The sequence below is a fragment of the Delphinapterus leucas genome, chromosome 4, assembly GCF_059928025.1.
Source record: "Delphinapterus leucas isolate spDelLeu-1000000601 "Yukka" chromosome 4, BTC_Dleu_Yukka2, whole genome shotgun sequence".
NCBI lineage: Eukaryota > Metazoa > Chordata > Mammalia > Artiodactyla > Monodontidae > Delphinapterus > Delphinapterus leucas.
The window spans coordinates 126,997,769-127,016,558 of record NC_143132.1 but is presented as its reverse complement, the minus strand read 5'-3'; the positions used below and the strand labels follow the sequence as shown (position 1 = coordinate 127,016,558).

General features: G+C 36.3%; 1 protein-coding gene across 1 annotated transcript in view; it reads left to right on the top strand.

The window, feature by feature from the left end:
• Positions 1-18,790, top strand: part of PLS1 (plastin 1) — a 52,776-nt gene that overhangs the window by 11,724 nt on the left and 22,262 nt on the right. The window contains exons 4-9 of the mRNA XM_030761532.2: positions 1,805-1,937; positions 3,399-3,480; positions 11,332-11,497; positions 11,579-11,721; positions 12,627-12,722; positions 15,370-15,565. Coding sequence (XP_030617392.1) covers positions 1,805-1,937; positions 3,399-3,480; positions 11,332-11,497; positions 11,579-11,721; positions 12,627-12,722; positions 15,370-15,565 — 816 coding nt within the window. The remainder of the gene's footprint in view (positions 1-1,804; positions 1,938-3,398; positions 3,481-11,331; positions 11,498-11,578; positions 11,722-12,626; positions 12,723-15,369; positions 15,566-18,790) is intronic.

Here is an 18,790-nt window from a genome sequence, read left to right as displayed (position 1 = left end):
ACTGTTTTTATGCTGGAAGCCATGGATTGAGAAGTTGAGGATGAAGATGGCTGAGAGTAGGACTGGTATCTAGATGTGTCAGTTTTCTTTTTTTTTACTTTTTATTATTTTTAAAATAAATTTATTTTTGGCTGCGTTGGGTCTTCATTTCTTATAATAGAAATTCTACAGAAATGGAGCTATTTTATTCATTCAAATAACTTTTTTTTAAAATTTATTTTTATAATGGGGTTTAGCTGATTTTCACTGCTGTGTTTATGCCGCTCTACACACACTTGATTCTCTTGCGGAGACATACCAACACATAGGTTTTAAGATTCTTACTAGTCTGATATATTCCTCTGCAGTGAATAGGGGGTGTTGAGTCCACTTCATTGAGCAAGGAGTAGGTCTTGTCTATTACATATTTGATTTATGGAACGGTATCTGTGCTAATTTCAAGCTCTGGTTTTATGCATCACACCACCTCACCTTTCCCCTTAAGCAGGCATAAGTGTGTTTTCTAAATGTGAGACTCTGTTCTGTTTTGTAATTCAGTTCATGTGTAGCCATGTTTACATTCCCTCTATAAGTGATATCTCATGATAAGTTTCTTTTTCTGTGTGGCTTATTTCACTTAGAATCATCATACCTAAATCCACTCATGCTGCTACTGGCCTTATGACATCGATTTCATGGCTGAGTGATATTCCATTGTACATAAGTACCAACAACTTCTTTATCCATTTTTCTCTTTCCTGGGATATTTAAGGTGTACCGAAGTCGAGGTTCTTGTAAACAGAGCAGCCCTAAACTTTGGGGTGGCTGTGTCTTGTTGATTTTTATTTTTCTCAAGATATACGCCCATGAGTGGAAGTGCCCTATGCTCTCTAGCTCTGTATTTTAGATGTTTTAGGAAACACCATACACTTCTCCAGAGTGGCTGTTTGCAATTTACATCCCACCCATCAGGGTAACAAGGCTCCCTGTTCTCCATGGCCTGTCCTGCCTTTCTGGTTTTTACACTTTTTTCGGATGGCCCTTTTAAAATTTTTTTTTTACATCTTTATTGGAGTATAATTGCTTTACAGTGGTGTGTTAGTTTCTGCTTTATAACAAAGTGAATCAGTTATACATATACATATGTTCCCATATCTCTTCCCTCTTGTGTCTCCTTCCCTCCCACCCTCCCTATCCCACCCCTCTAGGCGGTCACAAAGCACCGAGCTGATCTCCCTGTGCTATGCAGCTGCTTCCCACTAGCTATCTACCTTACGCTTGGTAGTGTATATATGTCCGTGCCTCTCTCTCGCTTTGCATTCAAATAACTCTTGATTAAAACTAGTATTTCTGTTGTAAGTTCCAAATCACAACTCTATGAAAGTTTTTTGGGGGGCAGGTGAATTTATTGATGTGGTTATTTGTTTCTTGTATTTTTCCCCCTGGCATATATGAGTGTGTGTGTGTGTGTGTGTGTGTGTGTGTGTGTGTGTGTGTGTGTGTGTGTAAGCTGACCGCTGGTGTTTGGTTCCTGATCCACTAGCTTTCAGAAGGAATATATATTTGGAAAGATTTTAGAATCAAACCGAATATTTATTGTGCTAACTTAAGGTATATGACTTACTCTTCCCTGATATATCAGATGAAAAAAGTGGAATGAATTCCCCTTTTTCTTTAAACCTACGCCCTCTTAAACACTTTATTGTTTCAGTAAGGTTTTAAAAATTGGCATTTATTATTTTTGAACAGAAATATAAAATTACATTTTTGCGGTGCAATTAATTTTGTGAAATGAGGTATGCCAACTAAGATTTTCTGTTTTCAGAGGAAGAAAAAGTGGCTTTTGTTAACTGGATAAACAAAGCCCTGGAGAATGACGCTGACTGTAAGCATCTCATACCTATGAATCCCAATGATGGCAGTCTTTTCAAATCACTTGCCGATGGCATCCTTCTTTGGTGAGTTGAGCATTGCGTTCAGGGAGCTATGTTCTTACTGTCCACTGAAGAGCATTCAGTGAAAACTACAATTCAGTGAATCCATTGTCTTTTGAAATTAGTCAACAAGTAGCTACATTAGTCTTGAAATTTTTATATTTTATATATATTATATAGAAAATCAAGTACTATATATTTTCCAACATTTTCTTTCAAATGCAATCTCTTATTTGGGATCTTTTTCATGTTTCCTTAACGATGCCAGGAAACTTTTGAGTTACTCCTCTGATGCATTTAATAATGTTCACAGGCTTTCTTTCTTTTCTTTTTTTTTTTTTTTGGCCGTGCCACGCAGCTTGCAGGATCTTAGTTCCCCGACCAGGGATTGAACCTGGTCCTGCTGGCAGTGAAAGCGTGAAGTCCTAACCACTGGACTGCCAGGGAATTCCCCATTGTTTCTTTCTTCACTTCTCAGTGTGGGACTGTTGATCATTGACTGGGACAGGAACATGAGGAAATATAATAGAACTATATATCTCATTTGTGCTTAAATCAGATTAACATTTTAATTCAATCTTGTCATATCCATGGCTCTTTGCAATCTATTTCTGCTCACTAGATTGTAAACTCTCTAAGGGCATCTCTTTGTCCTTGTTGTGTGTACTAAAGTCCCAGCATACTTCTTTGAACAAAGCAGATATCTCTTATTTTTTAAGTTTATAAAAAAACAGAAGACTTTCAAAGAAGAAAACCACAAATATTCTTAGCACCCATAAATAGCTATTATTGATATTCTGGCACATTTCCTCAGTCTTTTTTCTGTGTTTTTTAGTTAAAAATAAAAAACTATCCATGAGTACAGGATATTAGTTTTTAGGACATTACGTATACAATATACCTTGAATTCTACCTACAAGTCTGATCTGTTCCTCTGACCTTCAGAGGAAATTCCTATTATGAATTGAATGGGTATTTTATTACCTTTGTTTTAAAATACAAAATGTATTCTAACATACAGAGATAAAATTTATATTAGTTTCTTTTAAAATGTTTGAATTACTGAAATTTCAGACCAAGTCTCTGGCTCTTCATCTTTCTGCAGCAACAGTAATTTTAACGCTGTTGATATCACTGTATGAAATTTGCCTTCTTGAGGATTTTTTTGTTCAACATTTCAGGCTGCTGAATGTTGATGATCATTAAAGGAAATAAAGGCAAGATTCACATAAAGAAAATGCAAGAGTGTTTGAAAACAGTTAGAAGGAAATGCTAAGATTACAATTGCAGTGAATGATGAATGTGTTTTAGGTTAGGGAATATTTCTTAGATTTTTAAAATTAAGTCCCTGACATGAATTATAGTATAATATTTCAAAGAAATGGATGGTTACTTTTCAAAATTTAACTTTATTGTCTACTTGCAAAAATAAACTGAAAACATTTGTGGGAGTCTTAAACTAAATTATTCCCATTTTCTCTTTAGTAAAATGATCAACTTATCTGAACCAGATACAATTGATGAAAGAGCCATTAATAAGAAGAAGCTCACCCCTTTCACTATTTCTGTAAGTATTTGTCCTTTGCTAGTAATCATGTTACTGTAAGGATCATGGATCCCTTATTAATGGATCTTTAGGCCCAGGCAAATCCTTTGATTTAACATAATTTTTGTTTCCTATTAAAAACTAGGTTTTTACTAAGTAAAAATTCAGCTGCATTTTTTAATGAAGAAATTAACATTCAAAGTACGTTGGATGAAATTTAAAGTAGTGTTCAGATTATGTTACTCAACTATTGTAGTTACTGAGTTATTTTTATTGATGAATATTCGCTTGATGCCAGCGTTTTTGTTGGTTGATTGAGATAAGAATACCCCATAGTTTTACCACGTGTTTTACCATTTCACAAAATTTTCGCTATTCTTTCTGTACTAGATTGTTCTGTAGTCAGCTTCTCCATTCAGATCTTGTTAAAGTCCGGGAATTTATAGTCACCACACTTTTTCCCTCAAAATCTCTAGATAAATAGGGGAATATCAGTATCTACTAAGTACATACTAGGTACCAGTCACTGTTCTGAACACACCACATGAATTATCCCTTTGACTTCTCCCAGCAGCCTTAAAGTAAGGTGGATGCTATGATTTTACAGATGAGGAAACCGAGGCACTGAGAGGTTGCACAGTGGCCGAGGCAGGATCTGGTCCCAGTAGTCTAGCTCCAGAGCCCATCCTTTTAATCACCAAGCTATACTGCCACTCTCATGTGGTGGTAGTAATAAGCAACTAAGTTAATGTGCTAGTCACAGCTGTAGCTATTAAAAGTGAGTTACTGCTAGGCTGTTTCCTTTATTTCTGTTGGCAGGTATAATTCTTGACTTTGCTAAGGTTGTTAAGGCTCTTCTATAAGGAAGCTATGACCTTGGAGTAGTGATATGTGGTTAGTCTCAGACTATCCAAGGGGTCCTCCCATTTCCCGTTATTCTTGAGCAGTACAGAATTGGCTGTTGACTAACATGGCTTTCTTGACCCCCTTTTTCCAGTAATGTTACATATTCCTAGCAGAAACTACCATTCTTGAAAAAGCCCCTTTCTGACTGCAATTGCCAGAAGTTTATTCTCCTTCATATCTTGTGTCAGGATGTTTCCTCTAATATCTATCATTGTTGAAAATATACATCTTATTTTTAGAATACATGTGTCACACAATTTTTTATGGCCCTAATCTGAAATGCAACATTTCTTACTATTGTATAAATTAATTGTACGGTTTTACTTTTAATACTTATATGCAGTGCATTGGAGAAAATGAAGAAAAATGTTCTGTAACTATAGGATGGGTCTGAGGGGCTAAGTTTTTTATACTTCTATTTTTAGAGATAGCATTCTTCCAATATGAGTAGGGATAATAGTCGAGGTCTCTAAGATGCTTGAAAAAGTGTACTAATGTAGAATGAGAAAAGATAGCCCTCTGGGAAGGGGCAAAGTGTTACTGTGGTTATTAAATCTGTTTTGTTTATTCAGTAATTTTAGAGCTCTGGGAATAGATCTGCTAGACAGCTACCCGTTTCCCATGAAACTTTATCTCGAAGAAGCCTAATTCATTTGTAAAAGATTGTGATAATATAGTTTTTCGCCTCATGATGATAGGTTGGTAAAGTATCATGATGTATGAAAGAAGAGAAATATAAAAGAATGAAAATGACACAATAACTATGAAAGCAAGGGAAAGAGATCAAGTAGCTAAGAGTAGGACTCATTTATGATCTTGGATGCTTGGTCATCTCTCCTTCTACCCAATGTGTTGCTGAGCTGCATTCTTTTGATTGTTTGTCATTATTGAAAGAAAAATAATTATATGAGTAAGAGTCAAACAGATGGCAATGATTTAGGGACCTAAAAGTCAGGAAACTAACACAAGAGTAGGTATAAGAGATTGAATCTGTTCCTTATAAATGTAAAAAATCCATTGCAATTGATATACTCACATATATACAAGGTGTGTATGTATATACTTTACACTTACATATGTTTACAAGTGTACACACACATATATGACCTTAATTTCAATTACACTTTAAGTAGGGAAAACATAAATCTCATTTGGACATTACAAATGCAGTGAAAACGATGGTATGTGAAATAAGGATGAAATCTGAGTAACAAAGAATGCCTTTGTCCTTACCCGGTAAGTGTTTAGCACAGCCCTCTAAAAAAAATCATTAACAAAAGTGGACTCATCTGGAATTGAAGCTTTATTGGAAATGAAAATTTGCAAAGTGGTATGAATTAAAAGAAAGAAAACTTGCAATCCCTATTTGAGACTGTTAGTAAAGAGTTGGATAGTTAATCAAAATAGAAGGGACATGAGAAACCATCTAACACAGCAGTGTAAATTTTTCTGCCTGGTAAAGTGGGCTCTATCTTACACACAGACAATTCACTGATGCACAGAAAAGATGGGAGAGAATGGATGGCTTATCCAAGATAAACTGCCATGTTTGCTTGATTGTTTTGTTAGTATCTCTGTAAGGTAAGATATCCTATTTTACAGATGAGGACACTGAAACACAAGGAGGAACAACACCTCTCTTATGTCTCCGTTGTTGAAGGTTCCCTATTGTTCTCGCCTATCCCCCCCAAAACAGGTCTTCAGGAAGGAAGGTTGAGCACTCAGGGCAGTTGTCCATGTTAGGACTTGGAGAGCAACCTCTGTATGGGGTTCTCCTGTTACTTCGTGTTCTTTAGAATCGGCTCTAGACAATAGTGGTCATCCCATTCCCTCATCTCCAGTAGGGCAATAATGTATTTACCAATTAGAAACTACCATTTATTTGAGGAAGCACATTTTAGCTCCTTATTTTCAATCCATTTTTAGCCAATTACTCAGAAGTCATTTACTATACTTGTAAAGCCAACATTTTTGAATAAAATTAACATCGAAGGCTGGTTCTCCATATATCACCAACATAACCTGTTAAGACAAAGCTGAGTTTTACTGCTTACAGCAGTAAAAGAAAACACCACCTGCAAATCTGTGGCAGTGTCTTCAACCTGAGGTTAGAACTGATGATTTGGAATTGTGGTTTAAGGTGGGTCTTTCACTGTGGGAGAGGGGAAGAGAGGAGACTAATGACTGGGTAAGGATGATGATGCAACTGCTGCAACAGTCAGAACTGGTGGAAATTGCAAGGGGAGGATTTCAAGGCGAGGGTGTCAAAGAATCTTTTAGAGTATTAACTGTCCATTGATGCTTTCCACTGAGGAGCTGATAGGTCTTGGAAGTAGTGGCTGCAATGAACAATCAAATGTTTTGCCTTCTTCTCCTGGAAGAATAAAGTCATGCCAGTGAAGACAGAGGAATAAGTGCAAAGTCACATTAAGGTGTGGTTTCCTTGTCACTGTCCAGGCTGAGAAAAGCAGTGGAAAGTTTTGGTTCTCACTAGTTATTACAGTCAATTTGGTGAAATTACATATTTCTTCTGGCCACAGTACCATGCTGTCAATGTAATGGGTCATTGCAAGATTAACACTATTACTGGAAAAATTTTCAGTCCAGTTCTTTCCCCAGCTAATGCATTCTGGGGAATCACAACCAGAGCAAACATTCTTTATGCTCTTGGAAATGAAGAGAGAAACGTATTACTGGTCTAGCGTAAATTGACAGAGGCTGTCTCTTGAAAGTTATATTGATTTGATTTAAGGTAATTAAACATATCTGAAGGTAGGAAAAATCTTCTGAATATCTAGAAAATACTTGAAATTTACTGAAAATATTTTCACAATTATCATGTTTATTTAGGTTGTAAATATATTGAAGGATTCTCTGGTTCTGCCTTCTTTTGGGAGAACTGCATTTAAATGAATATTGCTTAATACTACTACAAAAATAATTTAATTCCAAATGCTTACTTCAGTTACCCTTGACTAAACACCAAGAGATACAGCCACTTACTTGGAGCCCAGCAAGATAAATTGCTTCAGCATACTGTAAGAGGAAGCCATTGAAATAATCACTGTGCTTTGTAAACCTTTGTGTAACTTCTGGCTAGTAAACATAAAAATTTAAACAAACTGTGGGAGCAGGGGCCCCACCCAAACGTGGACTGTAGAAATAAAAGAGGAAAAGACAATCTCTACATTTTCCCCAAAGCAAATCAAACACAATTAACAACAAATCCCCTAGCTCTTAAAGTTACCTCCTCTTATCTTTGGTGACTTAAAAGTCTGACTGTATTGATTATTTATCACCATTAAATGGCCAAAAAAATAAGGCCTAGTAGCAAACAGGCCACCGTGCCTTTCCAAAAGGTGAAAAGTTGATCGGAAAAATGTCATCGGTACATAGTATGCATTTGTTATTTAGGGAAGAAATTTGAGGAGGAGGGAATAAAAAAAAAAAGTTAAAAGCCAAGGTAACTGTAAATTTTTCTAATTCAGTGTCTTTTCCAATTTGCTGCCTTGTGTTGTCCCAAACTGTTTTTTTGTTGTTTGGTGGCTCTTTTGTTGTACATTTGTGTTTCTGATCACTGGTATAGCATTGATAGATGACAGCTAAAGCAAAAATTAATTAATATCATTAAATAAATATTGCCCTCAGTTAAGCTTTTAGATTAAAATTAATGGCATGTTTGGATAAAAAAACTTTAAGTTACCCTTTTTTTAGGTTTATTTGAAAATAATTTCAAATGTAGAGAAAGTTGCAAAACTAAAAACTATACAAAAACACTCATACATCCTTTACCTGGGTTCACCTGTTAGTGGTTTATTGCACTTTAATATTTGTGCTCTCTCCCTCGTGTGTGCGTGTGTACACAACCTTTTTTCCTGGACCACTTGAGGATAAGTTACATACCTTATCACTCTTTACCAGTGAATTCCTTAGCATATATTTACTCAGAACAAGGATTTTCTCTTATATTACCACAGTATAGTTATCAAGTTTATAAATTTGTATATTGAGAGGCACAAGATATCTGTATGTCTCTTATAGTTGATGTTAGTTTTTATCATCAGGTTAAGATGTTACCCAGTTTCTCCACTGTATAATTACTGTTTCCTTTTCTTTTTCTCCCTTGCAACTAATAAGCAGTCCATGAGGAAACACTTGAAGGCTATGCAGATATCCTGCTCCATAACAGAATTTTCCCCTAGATTTTAGATTCCCTAGATTGATGATTCTTTCCTAACAGGGTCTTTACCATGATGGTTGCAAAATTATGTTTCTTTTTCAACTCCAGCACTTCCTCCACATTTACTAGTCTTTTATTTTTTTATTTTTGTTTTGCGGTACGCAGGCCTCTCACTGCCGTGGCCTCTCCCGTTGCGGAGCACACGCTCCAGACGTGCAGGCTCAGCGGCCATGGCCCACGGGCCCAGCCGCTCCGCGGCATGTGGGATCCTTCCGGACCGGGGCACGAACCCGTGTCCCCTGCATCGGCAGGCGGACTGTCAACCACTGCGCCACCAGGGAAGCCCTAGTCTTTTATTATTTGGCATTCTTCTGTAACCCAGAGACCTCTCTTCTCTCTCTCTGTCATTGATAGGACTCAGGAATCCCTACTTTTTCCAGTGGCTTAATTCATTGCTGTGCTTGATTATTTTGGTGCTTAACTTGTCCCAGATTTGGCCATAGAGAGCACCTTCAAGATGGCTCTGGGCCATTTTTCCTTTTTTTTCCATTGTTGTAAAATACACATAACATAAAATTGACCACTTTAACCATTTTTAAGTGTACAGTTCTGTGGCATTAAATACATTCACATTGCTATGGATTCATCAATACCATTCTTCTCCAAAACTCTTCTCATCCTCCCAAACTGAAACTCTATACCCATTAAATAATAGCTCCCTGGGGCTTCCCTGGTGGAGCAGTGGTTAAGAATCCGCCTGCCAACGCAGGGGACACGGGTTCAAGCCCTGGTCCGGGAAGATCCCACATGCTGCGGAGCAACTAAGCCCGTGTGCCACAACTACTGAGCCTGCGCTCTGGAGCCTGTGAGCCACAACTACTGAAGCCCATGAGCCACAACTACTGAGCCCATGTGCCACAACTACTGAAGCCTGTGTGCCTAGAGTCCGTGCTCCGCAACAAGAGAGGCCACCGCGATGAGAAACCCATGCACCGCAAAGAAGAGTAGCCCCCGCTCGCCTCAACTAAAGAAATCCCACGTGCAGTAACAAATACCCAATGCAGCCAAAAATAAATAAATTAATTAATTAATTAAAAGAAAAAAAGCTCCCCATTGTCCACTCCCCCATCCCCTGGCTATCACCATTCCACTTTCTGTCTCTATGAATTTGGCTACTCTGGGTACCTCATATAAATGGAATCATACAATAGTTCTTTTTTATGACCAGCTTATTTCACTTAGCATAATGTCTTCAGGATTCATCCCTGTTGCAGCCTGTGCAGAATTCCCTTCCTTTCTAAAGCTGAATAACATTCTATTGTATGCCTATACCGTATTTTACTTATCTGTTTATCTGTGGCTGGACACTTGGGTTGTTTCCACCTTTTGGCTTTTGTGAATAATGCTGCTACACACATGGGTATACAAATATCTCTTTGAGTCCTAGCTTGCTTTTTTCTTTGAGTAAATATCCAGAAGTGGATTTGCTAAACCATATGGTACTTCTGTGTTTAATGTTTTGAAGAATAGCCATACTGTTTTCCACAGAAACTGCAGCATTTTATATTCCCACTAGCAATGCACAGGGCTCCAATTTATCTACATCCTCTCCAACACTTGTTATTTTATTTTGTTTTGTTTTTAATAATAGACATCCTGATGGGTGTGAAGTGGTACCTCATTGTGGTTTGGTTGACGTTTCCCTAATGATTAGTCATGTTGATCTGCTTTTCACGTGCTTACTGTTCATCTGATATCTTCTTTGGAGAAATGTCTGTTCATGTCGTCTGCCCATATTTTAATCAGGTTGTTTTATTGTAGTTGAGTCGTAGGAGTTCTTTCTCTCATCATAATTAGAGCTCATACTCTAATTGGGGGTGATATAAAAATAAATATATAAGTATATAACATGTCGGAGAATGATACAGAGTAAAATAGAGAATAATGAGTGCCAGCAAAGGCTGTGGTGATGCTTGTTATTTTGTGTAGGACAATTGGAGAAAGCCATTAGGTGCATTTGAGCAGTGTAAAGGAATTGTGGATATTTGAGGAAAGTGTGTTCCAGGCAGAGGGAATAGCAAGTTCAAAGGCCCTATAGAGCTGGAACAGAGTGAGTGAGAGGAGATAGTGGGAATGATAGGGGAACATTTGTAGGGTTTTAAAGCTAGGGAATGCCGTCAGGTCCGTATTTTAATAAGGTTACCAACAGCAGGGTACTATGGAAGGTGGGTTTTAGAGAGCAAGTCTGAGCATGGGTGTTAGGAAGGAATTAAGAAACTTGAAGAAAGGTACTGACAGTTTCCAGCGGTATTTAGAAGGTGGAATTGACAGAAATTGGTCACAGGATGTTAGAGGCAAGAAGAACAAGGATTCTGCTCAGGTTTCTGACTTAGGAAGAAAGAAGCAAGAATGAAGGTTGGTCCTGTCAACCAAGACAGGAAATAAAGGAAAAGCCAGTTTTGACAGAGGATTAGAGGAAGACTAGGGAAGCATGGCCAGAAAATTGCTTCAATTATGGACATGTTGAGTTTGAGATACTTGTGAAACATCCAGGTAGACATAACCAAATATGTATACAGGTGTAGAGCTTAGAGTGGGTGCTGGGAGGAAGTGTGGCCTGGAGATACGGCTTTGAAAGTCATTGGCATATAGAGGTGATATAAGTACTACTTATGTTAAAAAACTGGGAAGTTTCACCATCCATTGTGTCTTATTTACCTTCACAACTTGTTGATAAGAGTTTAGAAAGTACTTTCTCACGTGTATTTTTCTTTGTGGTGATTCAGGAAAATTTAAACCTAGCCCTGAATTCTGCCTCAGCCATTGGTTGTACAGTGGTCAACATTGGTGCACAGGATCTCAAAGAAGGAAAACCTCACTTGGTCTTGGGGCTCCTCTGGCAGATCATCAAAGTTGGTCTTTTTGCTGATATTGAGATTTCCAGGAATGAAGGTAAGGTCATCAAAAATATTTACTTTTCATTGATATATACTTACTGTGGGAAAAATTTATATTTCATTGTTTTCCTCTTAGCCCTGATTGCATTGCTAAATGAAGGTGAGGATCTAGAAGAGTTGATGAAGCTTTCTCCAGAGGAATTACTGCTGCGTTGGGTGAACTACCATCTGACCAATGCAGGATGGCGTACCATCAGCAACTTCAGCCAGGACATTAAGGTTCATATTTTAATGTTCAAATTTGCGACATACAAAAAGGATGTAGATGCATGTCAAGAACAAAAGGAGTTCAGACTTAATTTGTATGTGTGTGTGTGTTATGGCTGTGATTTTTTTAAACAAAGACAAAAAAGAACTTCAACCACAGACTTAAATTTGAATTGAAGTTTAATTCACAAGCACAGTGTAGAAAATGAAATTTTTGCATTTCTCTGTGTGAGGTGGATCCCCCACTTATAATCACAAAATCTTTTACTAAAAAAACCCAAAAAAACTGTTTTATTGGCTTTTAAAAAGAAATACAACTTGTTGTGAGGGGAAAGAGATGCTAGCATTAGCAGATTAAAGTATCGTTTCCCTTTTTGTATGCCACGGATAGATTAGATTATAATGAGAATGACAGTCTGTTAATTTGGACTGAGAATTATGTCTGTTGCTAGACTAGAGGCCCTTGTGGGCTTGACCAGTTTAATAGTTACTTCCACTTTCTCAATAACCAGCTAAGAGGAACCCAAAGTATCAGAGGGCATAGGGAATCAGTAGACAAAAGGGGGTCTTCAGGTGTGTCTCTGAACCAAAGTAGCTTGAAACACTTCCCTCCCCACTGGAAGACACTTGTCAAGGAAACTTGGCCCTAATCTTAACTGATGCTGATCCTTAGGAGTGTAAACAAATGAAAGAGGTGAGGAAGGGCCTTCCAGGTTTAGGAAACAGTGTTGCTAGAAGCTCTCAAGGGTGAAACAGCATAGTGCATTCAGGATCCTGTAAGCAATAAGTAAAGGTTACTAAGTTATTATTCCATTCTTTGAGATGAGGACAATTGCTTCAATTTGAGTACTTTTCCCCCTAAATCCAATGATGATTTTATTCATTTGAAAAATTCTATTTTGTTTCCTTCCTTAAAGGATTCAAGAGCCTATTTTCATCTGCTTAATCAGATTGCACCTAAAGGTGACCGGGATGATGGACCTGCCATTGCCATTGACCTTTCAGGATTTAATGTGAGTATAGTTTTTAATTAAATTTTTAAAAAATTTTGATAAAATATGCATAGCATAAAAATGACAATTTTACGTGTACAGCTCAGTGGCGTTACATTTGCAGTACATGCAACCTTCACCAGTATCCCTCTCCAAAAATTTTTCCTCATCACGTAGTGAAGTCTGTATCCATTAAACAATAACTCCCCATTCCCCTCTCCCAAGCTCCTGGTAACCACTATGCTACTTTGCGTCTCTATGAATTTGACTAGCGAGTACAGTCATATTTAGAGTACAGTTCGCTTCAGGCAGCATTCCCTGGTGGCGTCCTCAGCCCTTCATTAAACCTTGGCTCTTTGCTTTTCAGAAGTTATTTTTCATGCCCTAGGCTCTAAATTTCCATGCTAAGCCATCTGGCTGTCATGAGTGAGGAAGGGGAATTGCAGAATTCTGACCTTGAGTATGTGTGGAATCAACCCTACACTCACATTTCCCTGGTGCAACATCACTGGAACACACCAGGGTGCTTTTGCTGCTGTGCACAAGGAAAGGGAGCAACAAGCTGTTATTAGATTTCTAAGCAATTGATTATAAGTTCTTCCAACTTATATTTGACAATACACAAAATAAAAAATGGCAATTCCTAGTATTTTTGGTGTAGGAAGAACTGATACAAATCCTGACCCATCTAAACACATTTTATAGGAAGCCCATTCTTTTAGCATAAGTTCTAAGTACCAGGGATGGTTCTATCGAAACCTTAAAGTATGGTCAGATTATAGTTTGTATGAAAATCTATTAAGTACTTAAAGTGTAATATCCAGAATATTTAGTTTTAAAGGCAACTTGAGTCATCACTAATTAATTATATTTTATATTATTATAAAATCTAAAAATCAGTATTGCAAAATTTATAAATTAGCTTGAGTACAAAAATTAGGAAGTTAAAAAAACTTACAGAAAGTTTCAAACCTATTCAAAAGTGGGCAAACTTAATATACTGAACTACCATGTGTTCATCCCCCAAGTTCAACAACTATCAACTCATGGTCAGTCTTGTTTCTTCATTTATCACCTACCTATTTGCTTCCTCTTCCATATTATTTTGAAGCAAATCCTATACATGGTATCATTTCACCAATATGTACTTCTAAAAGATAAAGACCCTTTAAAAATATAACCATAATACCTTACATAACTAAAAAATTAACAATAATCTGTAATATCAAAATAACTAGTCAGTGTTGACATTTCCTGTTGCCTCATAAATGTCAGGTTTTCTTTTTATAATTTATCTGAATTAAGATCTGAGTAAGGTCCACATATTGTGATCTGTTCACGTCTACCTGAGGAGCTTTTTATTGCTGTTTAATAGCATTGAACCTATTGCTTTCTCTGATTTCAATTACATTTTATTTACAACTCTGGTGCACAGAATTAGATAAGTCATAATCCTTGGTCATGATATACTCTCATCGTGGGTCCAGGCATGTCCCTCTTTTTATTTATTTTTGTCTGATAGTTGGTTGTTTGTATTGAAATTGTAACAAGCTCATACAAACCCTCAATCCAACAAGAAAGCTAAGACTTTGACATCAGTTTACATTTAGCTGTGTAGTTCTTCCCTATGCCATCTCTCTGCGTCCCCTTAATGTGATAATCACCATCTTGAATCTTATGTTCATCGTTTTTTGCCTTTCTTTTGCTATAGTTTTCTTTCAACCAAATGTATTTCTTAAAAAATTAATTTTACTTTAAAAAAAATTTTTTATTGGGGTATAGTTGATTTACAATGTTGTATTAGTTTCAGGTGTACCGCAAAGTGAATCAGTTGTACATATACCTATATCCACTCTTTTTTTAGATTCTTTTCCCATATAGGCCATTAGAGAGTATTGAGTAGAGTTCCCTGTGCTACACAGTAGGTCCTTATTACTTATCTATTTTATATATAGTAGTGTGTATATGTCAATCCCAATCTCCCAATTTATCCCTCCCCTACTTATCCCCTGGTAACCATAAGTTTGTTTTCTACAAAATTTATTTTACTTTTTAACTTCATATAAAGTTTATCATATACTTAAATTTCATACTTATTTTGAACATATTAATGAGTCACTCATATTGTTATATGTCATTGTGTGAATATAACACAGTTTCACAGTTTTCATCTGCTCTCCTGTTGGTAAGCATTTGGTTTGTTTCCAGGGTTTTGCAATTGTGAAAAGTGCTGTTCCTACTGACTTTAATATTTTTTATATGTATCCCAGCTTGTTTTTCATTGAGAAAAGAGTCTACTGGAAATACCAGAGTAGAAAGGGTGAGATAGCTAAGCCTCTTAGCCAGAAAGCATTCTGGTATATGGCCTTGAGCAAGTTACCTATAATTCAGCCAGTAGAAGCTTACTGATACAATGTTTGAGAGTTTTGTTGAGTACTTCAGCAATGAGGGTGAAATATTCCACTGATCCCAGCAAGAAAACTCAGAGACTTGTTCTTACCGATTTAAAAGAAATGGGGAAGTTAATTTGGAATTCCTGCACATTCTGACCCTATTTTGAGCCATTATTTGATATATTTCCAGAAAAGTAGTTGCTTATAAATATGTATATGAATTATGCCAGTAAAAAGTTTAATCTTGAACATTTTTGTTTTATTTCATTGTTTAGGAGGAAAATGACTTGAAGCGTGCTGAATTCATGCTTCAGGAAGCAGATAAACTGGGCTGCAGACAGTTTGTTACTCCTGCAGATGTGGTTTCAGGCAATCCTAAACTTAATTTAGCTTTTGTAGCTAATCTGTTTAACACATACCCAAGCCTACACAAGCCTGATAATAATGACATCGATATGAATTTATTGGAAGGTATGCTCTCTCTGTCTTTAATTGATTCACTGTGTGTATCTTTTTGTGGTATTGTCCTACTTCACTGTCAGAGGTAGGGGATTGTGGTGGGAGATGAAGTTTACTGTGTGTAGGCATGTGCATTCATTAAAAAGTTCAACTTAAAGTCGTTTTTCATTTTGGTTAAAAGAGAATGCTGACGTAGATCTTACATGTCTGTCATTTCTCCATAAGAGTTTAGTGAAAACCATCATACATTTAAAACGTTCTCTTAAATGACCACATAACATAATTACACCACCAATATGGACAATGAATTATAGCTATTGGAAAAAATAATTATTTGTAGCTTTTTTCTCCTTTGAAAGCTACAGTTTGACTCCAGTATTGTTCTCTTTTTAATGTGTTTAGTGTACATGAAAAAATTTACAATATTCATTACTTGTCTTGTGTGTGGGCTATTGTTATCTGTCTCATAATTTATAATACTTTCCTGTTTTGCTTCATGAAATGCAGATTTGACCCCTCCTAATGTAGGTACTGTATTTAGTACTTTTCTCTACTCTATAAATATATTCATTCTGAATGTTCTTTTTATTAGTACCATTTATTCTTTCTGTCTGGGTTGATATTTATTTTTTGCATTGTTCACGTTGTGGTTTTTTCTCTGTCTTAATATGCCTAAAGAATGAATGATGACAAGCAAGAAACACAAATGAAACCTGATTAGGATAGCAGAGCAAGACTTGATTATGTAAACTGTCCACCTAATTTGCCTTCTATAATGATGGAATAGTGTAGTTGTTAACACATTAGAAATCAATTTTGACAACTGATTTCATGATTTGATGTAAAGCCTTTATCCCTCTGCTGTGAATAAACAAACTTATCTTTTTTTTTTAAGTTAAAAGTTTATTCTTTTTTTTTAATATCTTTATTGGAGTATAATTGCTTTACAATGGTGTGTTAGTTTCTGCTGTATAACAAAGTGAATCAGTTATACATATACATATGTTCCCATATCTCTTCCCTCTTGCGTCTCCCTCTCTCCCACCCTCCCTATCCCACCCCACCCCTCTAGGTGGTCACGAAGCACCGAGCTGATCTCCCTGTGCTATGCGGCTTTTTATCTCAAGTAATCTTTGGCAGGATCTGTTTAGATTCTATAACATAGATCATTTTGTATTACTTAGCTACATTACATTTACTAAATGTCATTGAAGCTTACAATATATGAATCATCATAATGACAAAAACATTCTCGGTGTCTAGTTCTTTCTCCTTATCTGTTTCAGCCTCTCTCCTTTTCTTCTGCCATCCTCACACTACTCACATGCATACTAAAACCCACATTAGTACCAGAACTAAGAGTAAAAACAGTGGCAGCAGTGGTGGCAGTTGTCAGAGGTTAGGGCCACTCCTAAAATAGTCTTCATGGTCGCCCTGGTTTGGAGAAGCTGGTCCTCAGGTGGGGATTCTTCCTGGTGGGGAGAACTTGATACTGCAGCGTTCATTCTCTCACATCACCCACCTTCTTCCCTTCTTCCCCAGTAAGGCAGAGTGAGAAGTCAGCTTCATCATCTTTTTCTCTTTGACTGCCGCAACCAGAGTTCCAAGGTCCTGGTCACTTTATGATTACAGCTTTTTGATTAATGAAAGAAGTTTCAGATTTAACAAATATGTTCTTTGAGGAATATGATTAATTCACTCTTTCAGAAGTTCACTAAAATAAAGATTGTGTTCTCTACATAGATATGTAACTGAGAGATAAGATAGGTTAAAAAATGTTGATTTTTCAGCAGAGAAATTTAGGGTGAGGGATTAGAACTTCTAAAAAATTAAAAAGGGAGACTGCTGTGTTTTTTTCGGTCTGGGAAATTTCAAAATTCCTCTGTGTCTTACAGTAGAAGGCATTGTTTAGAGTGGCATATTAAAAATGATCTGCTTTTTATAGTCACTGAACTCTTGCTAGATACCTTTTCCAACTTGCTCGCTCTCCTATTTGTCACGTTTGAATTCTTTTGCTAGTGTTCAGCATGCATTTGGAATTTTTCAGTGTGAATAGGATTGCTAAATATTTCCATTAGTATTTACTTTATTTATGTAAAAAGATACTTTGGGAAATATTTATCAGTCATCTTTATTTAGAACATATGTATGTCCTGATACATCTGCCAAAAATGAATTTGACTTTGACTGTCATTGGAATTTTTTCCTCTGTACATTTGTTTTTGTAGAGCCTTATGAAATTTGAAGCTTGACCGTATCATATCCCATATTCATATATTAGTATGTCCTCATTGGCAAAGAATTTTATCTGTATGGAATTAAAGAAAATTAAAAGCCCAGTTAAATATTAAATCTTTATATTAAATTGAGCCAAATATGTGGGCTACATACAGAGAGACAATCTCAGAATTCATTTGTGGTGATAGAAAATACAGAGACCATGGAATTAGACTTTGTCCAAATCACGGCACCAGAAAATACAGAGACCATGGAATTAGACTTTGTCCAAATCACGGCACCACCATTTAATAACTGAGTGATCTTTGTGAGCCTTGGTTTTCTCATATATAAAACAGGACTAATAATACTTACTTTGAAGAATTTCAGAGCAAGTTAAAATGACCTTTCATGAATGAATGAGTTTAGCATACAGTATGTGCTCAATAATGTTCAGGTCGGGAAGAGGAAAACACTTAATACATCACTTAGCACATATAGTGAGTGTTCAATATATGTTCCTTTTCTTTCCTCTTAGTAGCCTACTTTTAATATATTTGTTATTTTCTCTGAAACTTTTATCAGTTGCAGTGTCAGTTTGGCCCTGAACGTGAAAAGAGTGTTTTATAGTTCTTTCTCTCTTTTATGTCAGCAATTAAGATTTTACTTCTAAGATGGCTTCAGTTGTCTGAAATCCAGACAACATTTCCAGTCCAGAATACATATGTTTTTGTAATGCTTTACCATGGCTCTTGCGCAAATGCATAGTGCTTCTGGCTTTTAGCATTTATTTACCAAGACAATTTGAAATGGTATTAGATAAACAAATGCTCACTTGTAAAATCTGTTTTACTTTCCAGGTGTCAAAAATTAAAATAATGATATAATTAGTTTAGAACAATAGGAAGAAATAGGAAACACTGAAGTTTGTAATAGTTTCAGAACTCAGTCAAAATACAACTTTAATGTCTTTTATCATCAGGTTCAGCAGAAATTGCATATTACTTTAAGTAAAAATTA